The 24,157-nt window shown below is 37.9% G+C and overlaps 3 protein-coding genes across 6 annotated transcripts; all 3 read right to left on the reverse strand.

The window, feature by feature from the left end:
* Positions 1-8,310: 8,310 nt before the first annotated feature.
* Positions 8,311-12,391, reverse strand: LOC145117767 (actin-related protein 8-like). Of its 2 annotated transcripts, XM_079054082.1 has the most exons (13): positions 12,309-12,391; positions 11,334-12,229; positions 11,193-11,261; positions 11,018-11,122; positions 10,428-10,582; positions 10,208-10,341; positions 10,004-10,122; positions 9,856-9,926; positions 9,383-9,749; positions 9,094-9,299; positions 8,901-9,001; positions 8,703-8,806; positions 8,311-8,550 (listed from the first exon to the last, which is right to left on the reverse strand). In XM_079054082.1, exons 2-9 carry the CDS (start codon positions 11,457-11,459, stop codon positions 9,692-9,694), a joined length of 837 nt encoding a protein of 278 aa, XP_078910208.1. In that variant the 5' UTR covers positions 11,460-12,229; positions 12,309-12,391; the 3' UTR covers positions 8,311-8,550; positions 8,703-8,806; positions 8,901-9,001; positions 9,094-9,299; positions 9,383-9,691. The 2 variants fall into 2 exon arrangements, with proteins under 2 accessions (XP_078910208.1, XP_078910209.1); XM_079054083.1 differs by lacking the exons at positions 11,018-11,122; positions 11,193-11,261; positions 11,334-12,229; positions 12,309-12,391 and adding an exon at positions 10,653-11,009.
* A 361-nt stretch (positions 12,392-12,752) lies between these two features.
* LOC145117768 (protein CHROMATIN REMODELING 5-like) lies at positions 12,753-15,300 on the reverse strand. Its single transcript, XM_079054084.1, has 5 exons — positions 14,523-15,300; positions 14,261-14,395; positions 14,052-14,124; positions 13,765-13,920; positions 12,753-13,642 (listed from the first exon to the last, which is right to left on the reverse strand). Exons 3-5 carry the CDS (start codon positions 14,115-14,117, stop codon positions 13,442-13,444), a joined length of 423 nt encoding a protein of 140 aa, XP_078910210.1. The 5' UTR covers positions 14,118-14,124; positions 14,261-14,395; positions 14,523-15,300; the 3' UTR covers positions 12,753-13,441.
* Positions 15,301-18,171: 2,871 nt separating this feature from the next.
* LOC145116348 (protein TAPETUM DETERMINANT 1-like) lies at positions 18,172-22,272 on the reverse strand. 3 transcript variants are annotated; one of them, XM_079052690.1, is made up of 4 exons: positions 22,114-22,272; positions 21,144-21,541; positions 20,741-20,860; positions 18,172-18,752 (listed from the first exon to the last, which is right to left on the reverse strand). In XM_079052690.1, the coding sequence occupies exons 2-4, from the start codon at positions 21,256-21,258 to the stop codon at positions 18,412-18,414; spliced, it is 576 nt and encodes a 191-aa protein (XP_078908816.1). In that variant the 5' UTR covers positions 21,259-21,541; positions 22,114-22,272; the 3' UTR covers positions 18,172-18,411. The 3 variants fall into 3 exon arrangements, with proteins under 3 accessions (XP_078908816.1, XP_078908817.1, XP_078908818.1); XM_079052691.1 differs by lacking the exon at positions 22,114-22,272 and adding an exon at positions 21,780-21,980; XM_079052692.1 differs by lacking the exon at positions 22,114-22,272 and adding an exon at positions 21,648-21,768.
* Between the last annotated feature and the right edge of the window lie 1,885 nt (positions 22,273-24,157).

Consider the following 24,157-nt stretch of genomic DNA (forward strand, 5'->3'; position numbering starts at 1 on the left):
ACAAAAGATCTCAATCGTCTTATCTTGCTGCTGTAATTGAAGAACTTGACGCTTTGAAGTGTGGAAAAACAATGAGTTCCGCAAACATCCCGGCCAATGAAGTTTCATGCTCTCAATCATGTGAAGATACGATTAAAATTCTTCGTGAACATAATGATTTGCTAAAAAGGGAAGTCGAGGACCTAAAATACGAAGGATATCAACTCAGGAAAGGACAGAAACCCCTGAAGACTGAATTAGAAGCAAAAACCAAAGACTTTAGGAAGCTTCAGGAAGACTATAGTAATAAATGTGAAAATTATGACTATGTTAAGAGACAACTTATTGAATTAACTGCTGAGCTTGACACATTAAAAAGCAAATTTGAAAATGCAGATTTTGATTTTAGAAAATTTGATGTGTCAAGCGAAGTAGTTGCGAACATGATAGACCATTGTTTGTAATTTAAAAATAACCAGCAAAAAGGTCTAGGGTATGATAGTGTTCCTCCACCAATCATAACTACACATCCATCCCTATGACACAGGAAGAAATTGACAGGGAGGCACATCTTCAATATGGCAAACCAGCTGGATTTGTGTCAGGAGGTAAAGTAGCAGAGGGTGAGAACAAGGAGAACACCATTGAACAAGCCAACATCTCCTTGAACTTTGAATCTGTTGCTTCGAACTCAGCTGCTTCTGATAAACCTGCTGTTGAGAAATACAGGCCACCAATTCCAGTGAAACAGAGTGCCTGTTGTAATTGTGCTTATGGGAACAATAAGAGACAAGGCAAGGATACACCACCAGGGGCAGGAAGAAACAACTTCACAGTGAAGAAAAAGACATGTTTTCACTGTGGAACACCTGGACACATTGCCAGAAATTGTCCTAATCGCGCATACATTCCCTACTATGCACAAGGGTGGCAGAACGCGCCAAGAGGGAGATACTCCAAAAGAAACCCCTCAAGGTCACGTTCAGACAATGGTGAATGGAACGCACAGAAGGCCAAGAATCAAACCCACAAGGCCAAGAATCTGAATCCCAAGGGCAAGAAGGGAATGTCGGCCAAGAAGCCCAATCCAAGAGATGCTCCAGTGAAACAAAGACCGGTTAGGTCAAAGTCATCTTAACGGCCGACATCAAGATCAAAAGCAAGTACTGAGCCACCCATCAGATCGAAAAAGAAATGGGTTAAACCCAACTACAAATGGGTTCCAAAGGCTCACTCTCCCAAATCTTCTAACGATTCTAATATTTTTTCATCTTCTGTTTGTGATAAACAGGACATGTCGTGGGAGAATGTTCCTTGCAATGATGACAAAGGTCGACCCAGTTTCAAAATGGACTGGGTTCCAAAGACCAACTGATCCCGCTCTGTGCTGGAGCAGCTATGGAGGCATATCATCAGACTTCTGTTTGTTGGTAGTGGCTGTTCCAGGCACATGATAGGAGGCATCTCTCAACTGTACAACACTCAGAATTTGGTTTGAGAGTATGTGTCATTTGCGGGAAGGGAAGAAAGGAAGGAGTCACTCATGGGGTTTGTGCTTAACGAAATGAAGAATTTTCGAATCTGTTCTGAGATTATGTGTGCTGTTCTCAGACCTTCTGGATGAAAATTCAATCGGTGACTTACGGTTTGAGTTTTCTTCTCTATACTTCTGAGTTTATCTTAATCTGATTCGTTTTAAAGACAATCTTTTATAGTTTTTCTTTAGTAGGTGTCTGTTGGGAAGTGATATCAAGAATGTGATAACGGGCAGTCTAAAACATGTGTAAAGGACTGAATCTGAATTGTCTAGACTCTGTGTTCAATGTGCTGGTAGGCACGAAGGATTTGACAGTGTGGATTTAGTTAGGATTGTTTGTACTGACCATACGACGCTCGGGTAGATTGAGCAATGAGATAAACACGGGAACCCACGGGATACACTAAATTAATACGCATCTAGAACAGTGGTTCAACTTTTCCTTGATGTACGGACTTATGTCCTTAATTCTGGTTCTGATAGGGCGACTGGGGGTTCTGATAAAGTAGGTCTGTAGGAAATTAGTTTCTTGCTTTCTATATGTCAGTCATATGTTGCTTCCTCTGCGTGATTGGAAGAGATCCGACCTGGATTGTAACATATGCAACTCTATTTCTATGCATTTTCTTTATCTCTGCAATTCTTCCTATCTGTAAGCCATATGATGTCCCCTCTGCGTGATCGGAAGATCCGACCTGGGACACAACATATGCAACACCCTACTATTTCTATAACCCTCTATCTCTGTTAGTCATATGTTGTCCCCTCTTCGTGATCGGAAGATCCGACCTGGGACACAGCATATGCAACATTCTACTTCTCAACCCCTCTATCCTAGTTAGCCATATGTTGTCCCCTCTGCGTGATTGAAATATATCCGACCTGGGACACAACATATGCACCTATTTCTAAATCTAACTTCCTCCTTAATAATTGTTTACTCACCTAAAGTAAGGAGTCCTTAGGAAGTTCTTGATAACCAGAGTATATCGGGAAGTGGGGAACACGTTCTAGTGCAACTAAAATTGAACCATTTAAGAGGTTTCCTGTAGATCTCGTTGCTTAATTTAAGTGGACAACAATACCCGTGGTCGTCGTCAGCAAAATAGTTTACTTAGAAAAGTTTATCGATATCCTTCGTGTTTAAGTGGACCACAATACCGGCAATTGACCAGATCTATTCATGAAGGTGAAGGTTCTGATAAACAAGTTCAGGCTGTCTCACAACTTTGATCCCAAATATTTTTTGTTTTTGTTAAATTTGTTCATAGTTTTCCTCTATGCACAAATTTAGGGGGAGAATAAAAATATATATATATCAAAAAAAAATTAAAAAAAATTAAAATCAAAAAAATAGTGTTATTTCTGTTTTATTTTTTCAGAAAATATGAAAAACCAAAAAAAAAATATTGTGTGCTAAGTTTTCTTTTAGTTTTGTTTTGTCTTGAAAAGTGAATTCAGGTGAAGATGAAACTCATGGAGTTTGTGTCGAAGATTTCTGAGTCAAGGCTTCATCCGTGATCATCGAAGAATTCTCATTCGAAGGAGCAAGAAATGAAGATTATTATTCAATCTTTCAACCCCAGAAGCAAGGTGGAGCTGAAATTGAAGATTATGTGACGGATTGCATTGAAGCCTCCTCAATCAGTGTGCTGCTATCTTGAACCTGCTGAAGTGATCCAGAAGATTTGTTCTCTCTGATGTTCTCTCTGAAGATTCTCAAGCTGAAAGCGCTATCTTTCAAGAATCAGTACAAGAAGCCTCCTCACCCAATGTGCGTTCAATGTCAAATTCTGAAGAAAAACCCAACTGCTCAAGATGAAGTCATTCATTGAAGATTCATCAAGTTCATCTTGAAGTTGTAAATAATTTGAAGATTAATGTTGAAGCCAAGCTCTTGATGAAGATTGACAAGAAAATCCAGCTACTTTTTAGGGGGAGCTTGTTGGGTCAATTAAGAAAAGAAAGCTATAAACCAAGGGGGAGATTGTTGGGTCAAAATTATGGTTTATACTTTGCTTTTCTGGGCAATTGTATTTTTATGTAATATTTTATGAGTTTACGGTCAGGTTTACGGTCAGGTTTACGGCCAGGTGGGTGTTTACGGCCGTAAACAGGTTTACGGCCAATGTTTCTCTTGTATATATAGGGGTGAGGGGTGTGAGGAACGAAAAGAGTGAATAAGGACAGAGAGAGAGAGAGAGAGAGAGAGAGAGGAGCTTAAGTGTGTGTATTCTAAGGTGTTTTCTAGAGAGAGAAAGTGAATCTTGTGTAAGGAACTTCAATCATATCATCAATACATTCAAGATTCAAGTTATTCTTCTTCTCCTTCTTCTTCTATTGATCTGACATCATCCGTTTGATTGGGATTCCGCACCATCAAACGGATCTGATTGATACACAAGCAGATTAGGGACTTACAGTAATCAATACACATCCGATGCGACCCATCCTTTTGATGGGTTTTAAGTGCTATAATACTCCTATGGTGTACATACAACCCTAATGCCTTGGATCTAATTTTTCTCTAGTTATACATGCAATTTTCTTTTTCCAAAGCATGAAGCCTAACTAGCATACAACATTGATATTTGAAACATAAAAACTAGTTAGATGATTACCTCTTTGTTGTAGCTTGTAGAACTTGGCCTTTCAAGAGCTTAGCACCTCAAGTGTGATGCCTCAAATGTGTCACAAACACCAAGAACAATGGAGGACAATGAGAGAGAGCTTGGAGGCACCAAAAATCGGCTAGCTTCTTCTTAGAATTCACATGTGTCGATTTTAGGGCTTAGGGGGTTACATATATAGTGTAGAATTCCAAAGGTCATTTGTAAACCCTAATCCATTCTCTTAGGCTTTTAATCCAATAATTCATTTGGACTAACACTTCACGGACTCTCACATAAGCTTAGTCCATTACTAATCAATCATGGATCATTAGCCCAAACTATATGTATCACTGATTTACATAATCAGTCACCGTTAATTTAATTAGTCTCTTTTGATCACTAAATTAATTCTTGATCAATACCAATTAAATAATATGATTTCTCAATTAATATATTATACTTATAATATATTAATAAATCACAAATAATCTCTTTCTCAAATATCCATCCTATCAAATTGCTTCGGTGAAGGCAACCCAAAATGGATCATGCTACTATCGGGTCAAATACATACCAATTATAGTTATGGGCTTAGACACCTAATCCAACACCGTCTTCACAAACAGGATCGGCGCACCCTAAGGCGAACTACTCTGTCGGATGAATCCCTTGTCTAACAGCTCTTGTAGTTGTGTAGACAACTCCTGCATCTCTGGTGGAGCCAATCGATATGGTGCTTTGGCTATCGTAGCCGCACCAGGAACCAAGTCAATCCGGAACTCCACCTGCCTCTCCGGAGGCACTCCAGGAAAATCATCCGGAAACAAATCTGGGTACTCCCGCACAATCGACACATCATCAATCAACGCCTTACCCTTCTCCCGGGTATCCATAACATAAGCGACGAAACTGGAACAAGCCTAATGAAGATAGCATCTGGCCCTAGCGGCTGAGCATATGACTATCCCGCGTTGAGCGCCCTTTCCATGGACCACCAACTCTCCCCCACTTGGGGTCTGAACACATACCATCTGGCACTCATAATAAATCACTACCCCATTAGGGCTCAGCCAATCCATCCCCACTATAACCTTGTTCTCGCACAAAGGAATGGGAACCAAGTCGACCAGATACCGCTCGCTAAACATCTCTAGAACGCAATCCCGATGAAACCTCAATAATCGGACAGATCGATCATCTGCAATCTCAACCTCTAATGGATGATCCAGCTCACTTGGAGTTCTAACAAACCTCTTGCTGAGCGCAAGAGACACAAAAGATCGGGTAGCCCCCGAATCAAATAATATCAAAGCAGAGATGTCGTTCACAAGGAACGATCCTAAAACAAAACTCACAAATATAAGTAGAGAATCAATATAAATAAAGAGTTAAGGAGAATAAACATACCTATCACCAAATCTGGTGCAGCGTGTGCCTCCTTGATAGTCAGTAAAAAGGCCCTGCTCCTCACAACAAGCGCATCTGCCTTGCCCTGGCGGTCATCTGTAATTCGTAGGGTCGCTGGAGCAGGTGCTACTGCTAGTCCTCCTAATGCTAAACTCGGGCAGTTGGCCTTCTTGTGGCCCCTCTGATTGCAATGAAAGTAAATCAGGTCTGATTTTTGTGTGGTGGTGATAGAAGCAATACAATCCTTGCTAAAGTGCCCTGATTTGCCGCACTTGTAGCAGCCTGAACCACTCGCTCTGCAAAACCCCATCAAGCGACCTGCCGCATTTGATACAACGCCTCCGGCCCTGCTGACCCTTGGACCTAGAGTCAAAACCCTTGGGTTTCTTTGCTGAAACCCCAACTGTCTGCCCAGGCTCCCCCTTCCTCTTTCGTATGTGCTCCAGATCAATCTCTCGCTCCCGCACCCTGGATATCATGTCATCCAGAGTCGGGCAGGTAGAAAAACTAACGAACTCCCTGATGTCAGATCTCAGCATATCATGGTATCGGGTCTTCCTCATCTCCTCATTAACTGCATACTGGGGTACCAATAATGCCTTTTCTCTGAACTTGGCGGTGATATCCGCCACAGTCTCAGTCGTCTGCCTCATGTCAAGAAACTCCCTGCCTAACTGTTACACCTCAACAACCGGTGCAAACTCTGCTCGAAACCAGGTCACAAAATTTGGTCAGATCATGGCCTCAATGGCCGGGGCTCCCAACGCATAGCCGATCTCCTCCCACCAATCTTGGGCTCGCTCCCTCAAACATCCTATTGCGAACCTGACCTTCGAACCCTCGGGGCAGAAGCTCGTCATCTGAGCACACTCAATGTCAGCTATCCAACGCCTGGATGCGATTGGGTCCTTCACCCCAAAGAAGTCTGGTGCCCCGCATCCCCTGAAATCCTTGAAGGAGAGAGTATGGGCCCCAGACTGGCTAGCGACCAGATCGGCCCTAAAGATCCGAATGTGGTCCTCCATCAGCTCCATGATACCATCCTTGATCGAACCGAACATCACTGGGGTCTCATCAAGGATGCCTCTAATAATCTATGACGCAATGAACTCGCGTAATCCCTCATCAACCGTTTCGGTGCCCGTGACCAAACCAGATCCAGATCCTGAACCCCTACTCTGTGACATATCACCACTATTCTAAAACATAACCATATAAACGATTAGCAAACACACGAGAAGGTTCACACTCTCGAGTTCCCTAGATTTATCGTGGTCTTCCTAGTCTTGGGTATAAATCATGTGCTTTTAATAGTACAGACCCAATACTACCTTCCACACCTATTTATACCCTTCTTAAGGACTACCCCGACTCCTCAAGTCACTCTTCCCAACTGATACATTTACCAAACTATAAGGCGTCCTACACACCAAAGCATCTCATAGGGACTCCCTAAGACTCCCTTCCTCACCCCTCTCTACTATCAGCTGCAAAAGGAAATTCTACAAATACTACCTAACTACTGCATGAACATAATTACATACTACTAGTACTAGATAATTCTTCGAATGACGGGTCCCACATTATAACGGTTGGACTCAAACAAGAGTTGCGTTATAGAGTTAAAGCCATCCTTCTAAAATTATCCAATCATAATAATATGTAATCTAATGCATTAATCCACTAATTAGCTAGTATAAACAGAATTTCCTAAAGCACAAAGCATGCAACATTCGAGCATTAGGCAATTCAACTCAAAACATACCCTATACAGGTCATCCTAACAAGTAACTGATTTGATACTAGCATGCAAATCTAAAAGCTCATACAGATAGGCACATAAAGGCATCTCTCCTAGCATTCTATCATGCAATTCTGAGCAGATCCTTAGCCCCTAATCTAGCATGCAATTCTCATATCATAGCATAAAACATATAGCTTGTATGGGTATTTTGAGAAGATTTACTTGAGATCGGCTGATTGCACGCATCGCACCCTTTTATTTTATTAAAATCCTTAGATTAAAATGTTTCTTTTTATGGAAAACCTACCAAACCCTCGATTTGAGTCCAGGCACACCCGAGAGTATGCTCGAATCCCTCAAACCAAAGCTCTGATACCAATTTATAACATCCCAGAAATACGGATAAAATTTTTGTTTTTAATTTCATTCAATAATAAAACACTAGTATCAAAATAGTCAAAAGAGTATCATAGTAACATGTTATCAGAGTACAAATTCCCAAAATCCCTAAATGCGGAAACCATAAGGTGATGCGGTGCGATCACTACTAGAAAAACAGCCTTTTACGACGCGCAATGTGTGTCGTAAAACGCTCAGACGACGCGCAAATGCGTGTCAAGGAAGGCCCAGTCATAACGAGAGACGACACGCTTTTGCGCGTCGTCTATAGACGACGCGCAATTACGACACGCGTTTTACGACACACATTTACGACACGCAATGCGTATCAAGGAAGACCCTGTCATAAAGGAAGACGACACGCATTTGCGTGTCGTAACCTTACGACGCGCAATTACGACTCGCATTGCGTATCATTAAAGCCCCTGTCAAGAAAGGCCATGTCATAAATGAAGATGACACACATTTGTGCGTATCGTAATTTTATATGTTTAAAAAAAATATTATTTATAGATTTACTAATTTTCAAATTAAATTTGCATTTAATGTCTCATAATAAATAAAATATCATATACAAAAATACAATCCATTGCATAAAATTTAATGTCATAGAAATAATCGTTCCATGGAAAAATAAAACAAATCAATAAAAGTTGTAACGGAAATTTACAAACTAATTAGATACAAGAAATATGAAAAACTTGAAATCCCTAAGATTAATAGTTCTAACAGAAGCTTCACGTGAGATACATACAGTTGGACCAGTAAGCAAGGATGTTCCCGAATCCACAATAGCAGCACAAGAACACGTACATGATATCTTCTGCAAGAAGGTGCCAGTCCAAAACTACTGTTGAAGGTTGCCTTGATAGCTGTTAAGATTTAAGCATAACAAGAAACCAATCAGTGACTATAATAAGCTAGAAAACAAGCAACTAATAAACAAAATAAGCAACTAATTAAGTCAAACTATGACTATGCATACAAATTGGCAGCAAACAAGTAAATAAATGAAGAAAGTTACCTTCCATTGAAATGGATTAACAGGTTCAACATATTTCCCATGGCCTAAAGCAGGTAAGTCAACACGAGAAGGAATGTAGTCAACACGAACAACAACAGGCCACTCTTTTGTAACAATGTAAGCATCAAGTGTAAAAGTTAATACAAAAGCTGTAAATCATGAAATGCTCATAAAAAATCTAAATCTCTTCAAAGATACCTCATATGTAGCAACTCCAACCCCAACTATCTCTAACTTTTCCCACTCTTTTGTAACAACTGGAAAACAGGATTCATATATTGCTGAAAATTGACCAAGATCTGAACCAATATCAGAGAAAATGAAGTAATCAGAATGTGCACATGTACACATGGCAGTTTAGCAAGGATAAAACTGGAATAGACAAACTTACCTTTCTGTAATGAAGCTAAGCTTCCACTCTCCCCTAAAGTACTCAAAAGATGCACAATGATTGAAAGCCTTCTATGTTCAGTAACATCAGGTAATATATTCAAAAAAAACTTGTAACACTTCTTCTGGATTTTCAGTCCTTGATAGCCAACATGGGACAATAGTGGAAATCAGGTCTTCAAATACTTTCTTGGAGTGACTATCCCACTGCAGAAAACAACTTGTATTAAAAAAACGGCACATTTACAGATTATGAATACAATTTATCATAAAGATTAATATATTATTACCTGTTGTTACTTTCTTTTTCTTTTTCCCATGTGGGGTACCAGTTGATGGACTTGATTTTTCCAAAACATAATCAAGCATGTGTTGCACCATTGATGTGGAAATCTTTATCTATAACAAAGCGATTCTAGCAGCATTTTGAATGTCACCATTGTAGCTTCAAAACAAACACACGAGTTCTTGAAAGAGAAGCTCTTGTGTTTCAGACTTGAAACTACCATATAGAGAGCTATTAAGACATCTTAAAACAGTCACACATGGCTGTATGATGGATTGATCTTCAGAGTATGAACGATCAACCTGAAGAGCCTTCAAAATATTTGATTCAACAGCGGGCCCACCAGTTGCTGAGGTAAGCTTTGTACATCACTAAGAAGAGGGAGAAAAAATTAATTCAATGAAATACTGAAATATTGTTATTACATAGTTATATAGATTACAACAAGACACTTATTTGTAGCATATAAGTTTTCACCATATGAGGGATCTTTTTGACTTTGACTGAGTCTCCTCAGTGATGCACCATGAATTTGGAAATGTGCTCAACTACAAAGATTAAAATATACTTTTTTTTTAATTCATAAAAGAAATATTAAAAAAAAATTAGGGTTGTGGATGCTTACATTGCTGAGAAGTTTTGCTCCATACCATGCAGAATCTGCACCATAAGGCGAAGTGATAACACGAATTCCATTGGATATGGAGGGAGGTAGAAGATCATGTACTTCCTTTTCTAATCTTTCTACAATTAATTAAAACATGAAGCATTTATAAATTAATATTATATTAAAAATTAAAAACATTTATATTTATAAATTAATTTATACCTGGTAACCCTGGTAAACATGCAGTGCCTCCAGCCAACACAACTGTCCTGAACCAAGTATGATCGGTTCTCATTTTGGCAGCATGGCAACGCTCAATGCAATCTGCCACTACCTGATGTAGACCCATTGTATTTCTGAGACCAAAAAGGGTAAAATTGGAAATTATATAAAAAAATTTAAGGGCATAAGTTTATAGATATTAAAGTGGATAAAAGATTACATTAATCCTGCAATATGTGGCTGGAAGAGAATCTCTCCTGTTTGGAAACGTTCTTTCTCGAGAGTAAAGAATCCCTCAGAAGCAACTTTGTAGGATGCTTTTGTATTATCCTTCTTTAATTCACTCTCATAGTCAAAAGCAACATAGCAAAGATTCTACAACAAGAAAACATTATTAAGAAAAAAATGATGAAAATAAATATATTTTATAAGGACTAAGGAGTACCTCTTTCAATGAGTGAACAGTGTATAATGAAGAAACATGTAGATTTCTTAGACGAAGTTGCTCTTTAATGTATTCAGTAAGCTTTAAGCCTCCAACATCCATAAATACAACACCCACTTTATGCATTACTTTACCATGTAAAATTGGAAATGACACAAATGGAATCAGCAATTCCATTCCTTTGTTGATTCCGTCATTGTAAAAACCGACTTAATGCTTGTAACATGATTCTTGTGTATTAGTGATTATGGTAAGAGGATGAAAGACTAACATACTTGGGACAACAGATGTTTGATGGAAACCAATATTTACAAGAATTCCAGATGTTCTTCTTGCTAAAAACAAAGCTAAAGTTGCATGCATACCTGTTTGTGCAATGCTTCCATGGCATGTACACCTGCTTCAGCATCCTTGGCTGAACATTTAGAATCACGAGTTGCAGCTAGTGGTTTCCCATAAGTTGCTTGAAACTACAAAAACACCCAAAATCAGTTGCATTGCATAACATATTATATTAGTGTAAATGATATAAAAACATACCTGTCTCTCTGTTCCAAGAAATCCGGGCATCAAAAAGTCAAAAAAAGACCACAACTCCAACACATTATTCTGCATAAAACAAACCATAGTCAGAATAACTAAACTAATCAAATCTCCAATTCAATGAGCAAATAAACAAACCTGAATTGGTGTTCCAATTAATATAAGCCTGTGTTGTGCCTTGAGCTGTTTGACAACACATGTGATTTTCGATTTTGCATTCTTAATTATATGCCCTTCATCCAAAACACAATAGTTCCAAAACATCTGTCTCAAATGCTAAACATCTATATGAATCACATTGTAGTTTTGAAACTGTGAAGATATAACAGAGGCATCAATGAATTTTTCAATCTCATATACCCAGTGTCCAACAAGGGTAGATGGGCAAATGATTAAAGATGGAGGGTCCTCATTGTTATTTGAAGTTCTTCGCTCCACAAAATCAGATGCCATAATTGCTAATGCTTGTAGGGTTTTACCAAGCCCCATATCATCACATAAAATTCCATGAAGGTTAAACCTCTTTAAAAAGGCTAACCAGTTTATACCCTCTTGCTGATACCTTCTCAGGGTGACTTTCAACTACTTCTAGACAACAGGCATTCACTCAATACAGGAGGAGCAGAGACACCACGTGCAAGGGGTAAAAGAGGGACAAGGGCAGCAAAGCTGTGTGTGACACTTCTTCTAACAGAATGATCACAATCACTCATACACCTTAAAAGAGGGACAACTAACAGCCTTGCATAAGGAACAAGATCAGTGCCTAATCCTTGAACAAGCAGACTCGTTAGCATCCCTACTCCTTGTCTAGCATTCACAGATGCCATGTCACCCAACATAGGGATTATGTTTTCGATTACTGAGCCCATGATGTTGACTGTCATTGACTTTGCCATTGATGTGATGCATCTTGAAGCAGATAGTCTCACAGCAACATGAGAATGGCGGACACAGGTGAAAATGCATGGGAGGAGTGTCATTAGTTGGGGGCGTAATGTCTCATCTACCATTGAAGCAATAGATCGAACCACCTAAAAAAAATAAATCAAGTAAAAATAATTTATGTAAGATCTTGCTTGTTACCCATTAGCATATGTAATAATTTTTTACCTGGATATTATTTATCAAAACTTGATACATTTTCCAATTTAGCCTTTTTGACTTTTGGAAAAATAAATATCATATTTATTTTTCTGTAATTCACAAAACAGAGGGTCTGTGGAAGTCTAAATGAGTCAAGAAACTCGTGTTTTGCATATTATCCTATGAAAAACTTTCAGGAGGATTATTGTTCATAATAAATTATTTAAAAACATTATTTTTTCATACTCTAGATGATTTTTCATACTCTAATACCTATGTAATGCTAAAAAAAATGGGGAGAAATAGCAATTACCTGGAGATAACAATGTGGGCCACATGGGACATCTTCTTCATCTATAATGTTCCAGGTACCTGGTTTAAAGAACAATGAAGCAAGATATGAAAGGATTTCAATGTGACAAACATAGGAAACTAAATCTTATATAGGATAAAAAAACACCAATCAAATACCTGCCACATATGAGATTGGAGTTTGGCTTCTAGAGCATGACTTAAAGCTACTGCATTCAATTTTGAGGCCTCCATTAAGAACACCTGAATGACATCACGAGTAGGTTGAAGGCGAACACCACCAGATGTTACAATGGTCTCTAATAACCTCTCTTCACGACTCTTTTCATTCGAATAACTTGAGCTTGCATTCCCATTTTCAGGTATCTATTTGACTTGTTTTTAGATCTTGACTCCAAGATCCAGATGCATTTGTTGATGACCTAGAAGAAAGTGCAGCCTGACTAGAAAGTTCTTTGCTATCAGAGTAACTCGATTCATTAGTCAATGATCTTCTCAGATTAGGGCCCCTGTAAGTTCCTGTGTCATTTTTATTATGAGTTTGAGCTTGTGATAAGCTATTTAACCCTTGCTTGATTGTTGCACTTCCAATGCCAACCATATCACTAAGAAACGACTTCTTATCATCAGATGGAACGTCAAAGTTTGTGTTTCCAAAACCTTGTATACGTTGTGTAAGACCTTCTTGTGGTGGTGGTTTACTGTTGTCTTCTCCAGCAAATATAGCTGATAAAGCTTCTTGAGCAGTTTCTCTTACAGACTTATTAAGGGCATCGCCCTTCAATGGATCCGGTTGTCCCTTGTAGTGAATTAGCTTACGAACAGCTACCGAGTTCCTTTGCATTTATTTATGTAGTGAGAAAAAATCTACTCTGATTCCAGCCACAACCTTTAGACCAAGTTGCAGGTTTGAGGTACATCAAAGCCTGAAACTGTGAGATTGGATCATTATAGCAGTTTACTCGTTTTGCAAGGAGTTGAAGTTCTTCCACTCGACTTAATACATCATTAGCCTTCACAGGAGCACCAAAAAAATCCAACAATGGCCCCTGATTTGATTAAACATCAAAACAAATCATTTTTAAAGTTAACCACAATCCCATTTCTATTCACGTAATTGATAAGAAACTCTAATGGAATAGAATAGAGCAATTTAAGAAAGTAAGTTAACCTTAGGGTCCATAGTTCCTCCTTTAACTGCTTCTCTGCAACCATCTAATAAAACATCAAAAAGCTCAACCTGTGCATCTACTGGAGCAGCTTCAGCAGACCCACCAACCTCTGCAGCTATCAACCTCATTTGGCTATCGTTTCCAAACTTTTTCACCTATGATATATTAATTACTCATCTTTATTCACTTCAAAGGAATTAAATTAAATTAAATATGTAAATTATATATATATATATATATATATATATATATATATAGAGAGAGAGAGAGAGAGAGAGAGACTAACTGCACAAAAAAAACGTGTAGCATCTCTCTTTGGTAAGGTCCCGTATGACCAGTTGCTCAAGATCATGAGTAAACTGCAATAGAAAATTAAAGAGTGAGATAACAATAAGGAAGGTATTGGATCTGAGCAGAGATTATTCGAGAATAAGTTGGTTCTGAAACTTGGATGAGGCTGGCAAATAACATATTTGAATAGCTTTAATTGCACACCATAAACTCTCTCTCTAGCTCCACCTTCGTTGGTGTAAAGGTGAAAGAACCCACGAAACCATCCTCTATTGTAGCATATTTGGCCGATACTAATTTAATTGTGTGTCGATGAGGGTAGCAACTTAATGAACGAACCTGCAAGAAAACACAGTTTGGGTGAGAATCAAGAAAGCACCAGATATCATTCTCAAAGTTCTTTTGCCGGCTGCTATTAATTTAAGAGAAGAAGCAGGAGATAGACAATCCATGTTGAATAACTTACATGAAGTGGATTTCAAGACTCTTTCCATGCCAAGTTTTGAGATTACGTCTGACTTTTTCTACTGATTAATCGAATTGATCCCTAGGTTTTTGTTCCGCCTGAAGGTGAAGTCTTTTGATACGAAATCGGAACCTACCTCCACCTCCGTATTGTTTGAATCTTGGAAGAACCTGAAAACCGATTCACGATCGACCGTGAGAACGTGGGTGAAGGCGGAGGCCCTAGGGCTTCTTGTTGGAGGCGCTGGACGTGGGTGAAGAGGTGGGTGAAGGCGGAGGCCCTAGGGCTTCTTGTTGGAGGCGCTGGAGGTGGGTGAAGGCGGAGGCGCTGGACGTGGGTGAAGAGGTGGGTGAAGGCGGAGGCCCTAGGGCTTCTTGTTGGAGGCGCTGGAGGTGGGTGAAGGCGGAGGCCCTAGGGCTTCTTGTTGGAGGCGCTGGAGGTGGGTGAAGGCGGAGGCCCTAGGGCATCTTGTTGCTAATTCAAAGATCAACATCGATGGTAGTAGAGGGAACAAGGTAAAAAGAGAGGAGATCGAACCATTTAGTGTGAGGGTCGATTTGGAAGAAATCTCAAACCCTTAACCTTAAACATGATGTGAAGCGATTGATCCATAATTTTCTTCGTCTACGTCAATTCCTTGGGCTCACATAATCAGACGATGGTGGTAAATGAAGCATTCTTTGAGAAGGAAGGTGCATCGCCACAGTTTGAGGCTAGAAGAGGCAATGAGGATTGGAGGCAGTGGATGTGGATGAGGGGTGGAGACGAGGGAGAAGAAGGTGGGGTTTAAAAAATTTGGGGATTTCATTTTCCCTCGGAGACGCGCGTTTCTTAAAAAAAATATAAAACGACATTCAGTGAGGACGCACAAGTGCCCTCCGTGTTTTTAATACTTTTACATGAGACACTAATTTAAGGGCACGCAATAATGCGTGACCTAAATCCTTAAATTTTTTGAAGAGATGACACTTTCTTAATGTCACTCTCTTTTGCGTAACATAAATCACTAAGTGTCGTGGTTTGCACGTCGGTTTGCACGTCGTAAAAGGGCTGTAGTGGATCAGGCCGGGCCCTTCCCCTTCAAACTAGAAGTACCTGAAACAGAAACTGAAAATTGTAAGCACGAAGCTTAGTGAGTTTCCCCCAAAATACCACATACTAAACAAACATACTGCCAATCATATCTGGATGTTTGCTTGCCCCTTCGGTATATTTCAACTGGATACTATCAAGCATATTTGGGTGCTTTTAATCCCCTACGGTCGATTTCAATCGGATACCCGGTCTATTTCACCCCCTACTATTACCACATAATATCATAACAGGAATCACAGAGTCATCAAGCATATACAACTAGTGGGCCGACATTGGTCCCTTCGACCAACGAATACTGCAAAAGGAAGACTCACCTCAGAGTGAAGATATCAAATTGCACTCGACGGATGACTCGCGAAATCCTCTTCCTAACGCACAAACATAAAATCCTAATTAAAAATTAGGCCACATTCTAACTCGAAAGCCCAAACCCTAATTCTTGACTTAAGGCAAAAAGGGTTTCTTTACCCTTGCCTCATTGGGCCTCCCTCCCTCCAAGACCCAAAACCATACAAAGTCCAAAAAGGCATCCAAGCCCAACTATAAGGCCTCTAAGGCCCAATATGGCCCAAGAACACCTAACATGGCCTTAGGCCCAAAAATGTCATGTAATAACAGGTAGGCTTGAGGCCCAACCTAAGCAAGTCCAAAAGCCCAACACTAATCGAGCCCACAAGTCATTTAAGCCCACACACTGCATACGCACGACGTACACGGCTCGTACGCCCAGGGTACTGGTCAGTCAGCCAAAAATGCTCCCATGACTTACTCCCTTAAGCCCTAACGTCCAAAACTTAGATCCAAGCTCAAAATAACGTCTTAATCCATAAAGTTGTAAACTTTATGCTTTTGCATGCCTTGTTGGGGATCAAACTATGAATTAAGCTCATAAACTCACTTAGTTGGTCACTAACACATGCATGGTTGAGTCTTAACTTCCAAGATATGATTTTTATGACCACACACACTTTCAAGAGTCCAAAAGGACAACTCAAATGGCTTGGAGTTGCTCATACTCCAAAAGAAACCAAGCTATGGGACCAAAAGATGTCATAATCTACCCTAAACTTAGATCTAAGCTTGTAATGATCAAGGTTCAAACTTTATACCTTCAGTAGGCTAGAAATGGTGCACAAACTCTGGATCTACAAGCTCCTTCTTCTCTTTTGCTTCTTCCCAAACATCATTCTTCTTCAAAACCACTAAAGAACACCAAAACACTCAAGGTAAGCTCAAAGATGCACTCAAGAAGGCTTGGGTTCAAGATTGACACTAAAAGGGCAGTGAAGGCTAAGAGGGTAACAGACTTAAGGGACTTAAGGTCTTTAAATAGGGTGCAAACCCTAAAAATTAGGGTTTCCCTGACTTGAGTACGCCCAACGTAACAACGTACGCATAGGTACGCCCAACGTACGTCGGGAATCAACCGATGATGCGCATGCAAGGAGTACGCCGTGCGTACCAAGTGTATGCCCAATGTACTCACGAGTCCCCCACCACCTTTTTACTTGAATTAAAATAGAATGAATCATTAACTTCATACCTGGCGACTCGGGTGCTATAATTTATAAAAAAAAAAAAAAAAAGATGATTAGTGGCATGTTGATCGTGAGCATTTTAGTAATTTGGCAAAGTTTCAGTCTAAATTAACTAAGTATGAATAGTTTGGCAAGGTTTTAGCCTAAATTTATAAAAAGATGATTAGTGACATGTTGATCATGAGCATTTTAGTAATTTAGCAAAGTTTCAGTCTAAACTTACTAAGTATGAATATTTTGGCAAGGTTTCAATCTAAACTTATAAAAAGATGATTAGGGGCATTTTTAGTTATTTGGCAACGTTTTAGTTTAAAAATACAAAACATAGTCAAGGGCATTTTAGTAATTTGACAAAGTTTCAATCTAAACTTGCATATAATGTTTTAAAATTTTAAGCTAAAATGTTTTTGATTGAGACATTGAATTTGTATCATAACCCTATCGTTCTGGATCTTATTAGTAGGTTAATTGATTTTCCATCAAATGAGAACAATATGAAGAAAGATAGAAATAGTTTCATTTTTATATCTCATAACTAAAAAAAGATTATATAATCATTTGAAAATAGAAATAAATGTCGACTAGATCGAATATTCATAACAATGTATATATTAGTTTTAACCATTATGATAAAACTTCTATCTTTATAATTAATAATTTTTTGCGAAACATTGATTAGTTATAACCTTTATATGTATTTTTTTTATATGTTCTCGCGTGTCATAATCTAGCAATATTACAAAAACGATTTAAGAAGAAATTTATAGCAATGGTCTTTTTTAAAAATAAAAAAACAAAAAAGTCACCTTCTTTATTATTATTTTTATATTGTAAGGGTCTCATTATTTTGTTTTGTCCAGGTTGGTACAATTTAAGTTAAGTAAATTTAAAATACGTAAATAATTTTTGTTGATAAAAAAGTTTAACGACTGAATTAGAATGCAAGGCAACCTACATACACATATACATATATGTATATGTGTATGTATATATAGATATACACATAGTAGCGGAAGTTATATCTACCAAAATTTCAGCTCTAATCATCTCATATACAAGTAGGCAGTCTCTCTCCTCCCCTACAAACTGGAAATTAAATGTACGTAAACCCTTTAATGTTTAGTTGAATTGGACGTTGCATTACACTAGAGAGTTGAATTTTGACATCTGAATCTGATGCTTGTGCAAAAATTATAGTAGGGAAGGAATTAACCCAAAACTCCCAAAGGAAAAAATAAGATTGCCACGTACGTAGGTCATGAGCAGATGACGGAGGAAACGGAAAGAGGGTAACGGAAGGTATTAGCATACTGGAAGGAGATGGTGTGGCCGTTAACGAGGGGTTTGCCGTTGTTGACAAGGCAGTCGTCGTAATGGAGGCGTTTGAAGAGGTGGGGGTTAATGAGCCTGGCGGAGCTGAACCAACCGCAGCTGAGATGGATGCCGGAGATGTCGCAGCCGGTGGTGCAAACGTTCATGACTTCAACTGTGTAAGTGGGGATGCCGCTTGGGAGGGGATCTGTGGGACCCTGGTTAATGACAATGTCGGATTTTGAACACTTGTCGCCCCATATTCGGTTTATTTCCACCTGTGTTGCTGCGCAAACCAAATTCATTCAGTAAAATACAAAACAAAATAAGAGAGAGGGAGATGGTGACTTTCTTTTGCTTTAATTTTTTTACGTAAAAAGGGCAAAATAAGTGAAAAGTCAACATTTTTGCCATACACTTTAACAAAATTTTAGGAAGGAGAAGAAAGTATTTTGCTTTTGTCCCTAAACCATTTTTTTAGTCTTTTATTTTCTTCTGAAAAAATGATTTGACAATTTTATTACTTCCTTTCGTTTCTAACGTGTGCAGGTTTTTGTTTCTTTGTTTCCCGGCAGGTCAGAGTACTTCTCTGTAATTTTAGCTTTCAGGATCGATATAATCTTTTCTTTTTCAAAGATAAACAATGTTAAACTAGTGTAATATTTTTGTTAATTTTCGAAAAAAAAAGAAGTAATAACAATCTGAGTAAATATTTTATAGCCACTAAATACGGAATAATAACAATCTGAGTAAGTATTTTATAACTCTTTTATTTGTACCAAAACAAAAAGATTGTTCTTTTGTTTATTATATTATAAAACACATGTACGTAATTTTAAATGTTCCTTCAGAAATTGACCTATCATTACATGTATCAGTCTATAATATAAAATATTGGTAATTTAAAATAAATAAATTCAATTACAATCTTTTATTATATAAGATTTTGTTATTGATTAAAATCTTTTATTATATTATTTATCAAATGCAAAATACCGAAGAAATCACCAAGAAGTTAGAATCAATACAACAAAATATTATATTAAAATTTTAAAATACGGAGGGAACCCATCATCTAGAAAGACAAAACCCAGACTTTTTTCGTTATGGTGTAACATGAAAAAAAAAAAATAAATAAATAAAAAAAAAAAAAAAAATTGGCAAATCAATATTAAGCATGGATAACAAATTAATAACATTTCCAATTAATGAGAAATAGATGCCTGGCAAGCTAACATGCGCTACCTTTCACCAAAATGCGCATATTGTCGATTCAAATGAAAATTCCAAATATGGTCTAATGAACGACTCACATGTGACATTTAGCATCCAAATTCCAATTTAATGTAGTTCTAGGGACTACAGTCATATTACTACTATGAGTTTTATCTGTTTCTTTCGCTACATAAAAATCACCACCTAACTTTTTACACATAACAACAATAGCCTATAGATTTAGGACCAATCTCCAATACAACAAAAACATTATTTGCAAACCTATATTACATATCATAGGAAATATGACTAACAAAGGTACACATAAAATATTAAAAATATAGGGAAAAGTAAGGTTGACCATCTAATACAAAAACAAATAAAAAAATTTATAAGAATGTACTATATAGTGTATATATATACGTATAGCAAAGTGAGCAAATAGTTTTCTATTAATCATTGGCAAAAGAATACCATAATGAATGTAAAAAAATCTTGTAAAAGATATGGTTGAGTTAAAATTGCCAATTAATAAAGTAGGTGGAACTTAATGGAAATAAATTTACAGGTTCGAAACTTAAATACGTACTAATAAATTAACAAATTAGGTAAATTTTCAGGCTTCATAGGTCTCTATCTAGAATAATTAAGTGAAAACTTGTTGTGGATTATACCTTATATATTATTTATTATATAAGGATAAGTCCAAATCGTTTGCATGGGGTTATTAAATGGGGAATGGTAAAGCACCAGCATGTAATAGAATTGACCAGTAGAATGAAACATACGTGCACCACCAAATACAACAGAAGCCGTACTTCAACACCAACATATCTGAGCAAAGAGGCTGTGTGTCGTTTCCCCAGTGCTGCAGTGTGCAGCGTTTAAGCATAAAAAGCTCACCGGAGATGACAGACACAATGTTGATGCAAAAATACAGATACCAAATTTTAATTCACACAATGGTAATAATAAGTATTATTATTATTATTATTATGAGAGATTGTTGTTGTTATTAATTGTTATGATGACGAAATAAGTAAAGGAACATGAATTTACCATGATTGTGAAGAAGCTTGCGATGGAGACTGGGATTTATCGTGCTGTTGTAAGCAGTACTCTTGGCAACAACGAGAGTACTCCTAGGCTCCACTAATATACGACCATATTGCAACGTACCTGATAAGATCAAGAGATGATGTAAATTATTATAAGTTGGTTAATTAATTAATAAAGATGTAAATCGTTTTCAAAAGGTGTTGATAGAATCCGAGTTGTTCATTCAATGATGACGACAAAATTATGGTGTGTGAATTAGGAACTGGACCCATCGTGTCTAAAGGTAGAGAAAATTCAAGTGGTGAACGATTGAACATCAAAGTTGAATTTAAGGTGGGATAGATGAAAATATAAAAGCGGATTTAATAAGAGGATTTAATGGGAACTGCGATGAATACCACACCTGTAACGAACGCAACAACCACTAGCACCACCGTACATGTGGCCGTAACCAATGCGATACGCAGCCTTAACGATAATTCCTTCTTCGTGAAACCATTACCGGACCTCAAATTCATCGGAACCTATATTTTCGCCGGAAACTGGAGCTTAAGCATGTACTTATAGAGGAATCGGAGAAACTAAGCTGATGAAACGTTTATATCTGTCTGCTTTGATTCGGATCTAAACTCGAACGATGAACTTTAGCGTAGCTATCATCAACGTTTTGTATACATATGCGTCCGGTAGGCTGTACGAAGAAATCGTAAGGATCAGACGGAGAGCGAGATTGTGAGAATCGTTTTTTTGACTCTATAGATAACAGGAGCGGAGAGATTGAAATGGCGACTTGTACTTGTACTGCATAAACACGAGATTATTATAATATTAATTAGTACACAGTAAGGCGTAAACATCGAATCAATCAAATTTTGCGTAAGAGAAAACAATAGGAAAAGAAATCTACCGCCGAATCATAGAGGAGTTTGACTAAAGGATTTCCTATTCGGTTTTTCACTTTATTCAATGGGAAGAACCAGCTTGTTAAATAAGCTTAAGAAGACAAATATTTATATGAAGATGGAAGGAAATTATTCACCTCGATTACAGAACCAACACGCAACAAAAACAGAAAGTTTTCCCGACCAAATTTTACTGCATTTTCCGGGAAAACCGCCGATTAAGAAGAATTTTTTCATTAAACGAATTAAAAAAACTTGATTCAGACATCCTCAAGAGCTCAAGCAGTTTAGATGTTCTCACAGAAGCATTAAAGTATACGAATCATTTCACTGTAAGCTCAGATTATATAGCCAAAAATGGCAGATACGATCGTTTTCGGCCAGAACATACAAAAAGCAGAAGGATCAGATTGAGATACAAAAGCTTAAACAAAATCGACGCCGAAATGAAAATTATGATACTAATCGCACCTTTGATTCTGCCGCTGAGAGAATGATCCCACGATCGACGGAGCGAGACAATAATCAGCTCCGATAAGCGTGCATGTATGCATAAATCTGTATGCACATCAATGTAGAGAGAGAAACTTTTGGGAGAATTAGGGTTTCCGAAAGCCTGTCGTCTTGTGGACGTGGGTTTTATTCTCTGTGCATACAAAATGCGAGTGGTGTGTGAGGACTGAGGGGGCAGAGGAGCGCGTGAAAATTAACCAGGGTTAATCTGCACGTGGGAACTAATCGTAGTTAAAGTAGAGACTATTCTCATGCTCAGTGATGGAGCATGTGCTACAGTGCTTCCCAAATCAAATTTTACAAATTACGCCAGGGTTTGGACGATTAGGATTAAATCGAGTAAACAAAATGATCATTTTATTTTGTAGTTAGACTAATATTATAATGCATGTATTACTTTCTATAATAACAATATACGGATAGTTTTATGGATAATTGTAATAAATAAATCGAAACTCGTAGAATGATAACAAATTTTCGGTAACGAGGGTGAGGGTTTGAACCCGTGTGTGTTACGGCAGTAGTTCAACCAATAAATTTTTTAATATAGGGTTGGAAACCACGAATCATGTCAAATTAACATAAAATAGGTCAATATATAGAGTTTAACTTATAATAAAGGGATAAATTTGTTAAGCTAAGTACATGATTTCAAAATCATTTGAATTTTATTGCATTACTAGTAAAAGGTGCAATTTTTGGATGGATATGCATTTGATTTTTCCTTTTCTAACTTCCAGGGCATGAAGTTATCATCCTTCTTTGCTCCCCAAGCATTTAGGCCGAAGGGAGTCATGTATAGGGTGGCAAACTCCACATTAGCTCCAACAAAGAACGAAGGGAGGAAGAAGAAGAGAAGGGGTGGGATGTCGAGTGGGGGGAAGAAGATGCCAAAGAGAGAAGAACTCGGTAGCTGGTCGCTGTGTTAGGCTTCAGAACTCGACATGTCGAGTATGCGACGTGATGTTAACCGAGTCCACATCAGCAACTGTTGAGTCCTTGTCGAGTCACTGCGTCCAATCTTATACAAATCTAATTTTGCACCAAGTAATGGTTCATATGTTTTATTCTTCTCGATACATTTTTCGGATTGGCCTTTTCATGTCATTTTGATTGTATTTCTCTATGTTTATAGATAACTTCATATTGTTGATTAGAATTTCATTTGACTTTCTTTCAAAAGTTTTGATGTTACCCACCTTTATAGATCTTGTGATGACGAAATTCTATCCACGTCTTCCTTTCATTCATTACAACCACCTGTTACCCATCTTTATATTAACAAGGTGGTTGTATTTCTAAAAACGCTATTGTAGTGCCGAGTCGTTTCACCCATATGGAGCGTTAGTTATAAAGAAAGTGGTTAAACATTCTCAATACCAAGAGAGTTTTGTCTTCGATTCGTCGTCATAATTTTCTTTCTATACCAAAGCTATTTCCAATCGCCACTGTCTCTGTCAATGACATGTCTCATTTATCATTGACTCTTCCATTCCAAACCCTTATTTCTAATATGTTGAACAAATTGTAGTTCGGCGGAGGTGATTTCATCGTGTGGTGTCATATAGAAAGACAAAGGGCGGGAATGGGTGTGAGGCGAGTGAGGTTTTTTGTTGCGGCGATGGTTGTTGTAACATCCCAAAATTTAAGACTAAAAATTTCATTTTTAAATAAGTTGTTATAAAAACCAATAGTATAAAAACATTTATAATATCATCCCATGTCAAAACCAGTATGTCAATAATCAAAAACATGTCATCATAAATCAATATCAGAGTATAATCCCAAATATCTCATGTGCGGAAAACATAGTGTGATGCGTTGCGATCGCCGACTCCTTTCCTTTGAAAACGAAGTACCTAAAACCAAAACAGAAAACCGTAAGCACGAAGCTTAGTGAGTTCCCCCATCATACCACATACCATACAAATAACATACTGTCAGGCATACCGGGGTGCCCGACCTACCCCTTTCAGACATATCTGGGTGCCCGACCTACCCT

The sequence above is a fragment of the Lactuca virosa genome, chromosome 5 (genome assembly GCF_052849685.1).
Source record: "Lactuca virosa cultivar CGN04683 chromosome 5, Lactuca_virosa_CGN04683_v6, whole genome shotgun sequence".
Taxonomy (NCBI): Eukaryota; Viridiplantae; Streptophyta; class Magnoliopsida; order Asterales; family Asteraceae; genus Lactuca; species Lactuca virosa.

Bases quoted from the DNA above. Each gene is read 5' to 3' on its own strand.
- LOC145117767 (XM_079054082.1), bottom strand. From the start codon at position 11,459: ATGTTTTGGAACTATTGTGTTTTGGATGAAGGGCATATAATTAAGAAT. The intron at 10,342-10,427 runs GTAATCTTTTAT...TTTTGGTCTCAG, and splicing joins CCACATATTGCAGGATTAAT to AAATACAATGGGTCTACATC. The intron at 10,123-10,207 runs GTATAAATTAAT...AATTAATTGTAG, and splicing joins ATGTTTACCAGGGTTACCAG to AAAGATTAGAAAAGGAAGTA.
- LOC145117768 (XM_079054084.1), bottom strand. From the start codon at position 14,117: ATGATCTTGAGCAACTGGTCATACGGGACCTTACCAAAGAGAGATGCT. The intron at 13,921-14,051 runs GTTAGTCTCTCT...AATATATCATAG, and splicing joins CTACACGTTTTTTTTGTGCA to GTGAAAAAGTTTGGAAACGA. The intron at 13,643-13,764 runs GTTAACTTACTT...TAATCAAATCAG, and splicing joins GAGGAACTATGGACCCTAAG to GGGCCATTGTTGGATTTTTT.
- LOC145116348 (XM_079052690.1), bottom strand. From the start codon at position 21,258: ATGAATTTGAGGTCCGGTAATGGTTTCACGAAGAAGGAATTATCGTTA. The intron at 20,861-21,143 runs GTGTGGTATTCA...TGATCTTATCAG, and splicing joins GGTTGTTGCGTTCGTTACAG to GTACGTTGCAATATGGTCGT. The intron at 18,753-20,740 runs GTAAATTCATGT...TGGTTTGCGCAG, and splicing joins CAAGCTTCTTCACAATCATG to CAACACAGGTGGAAATAAAC.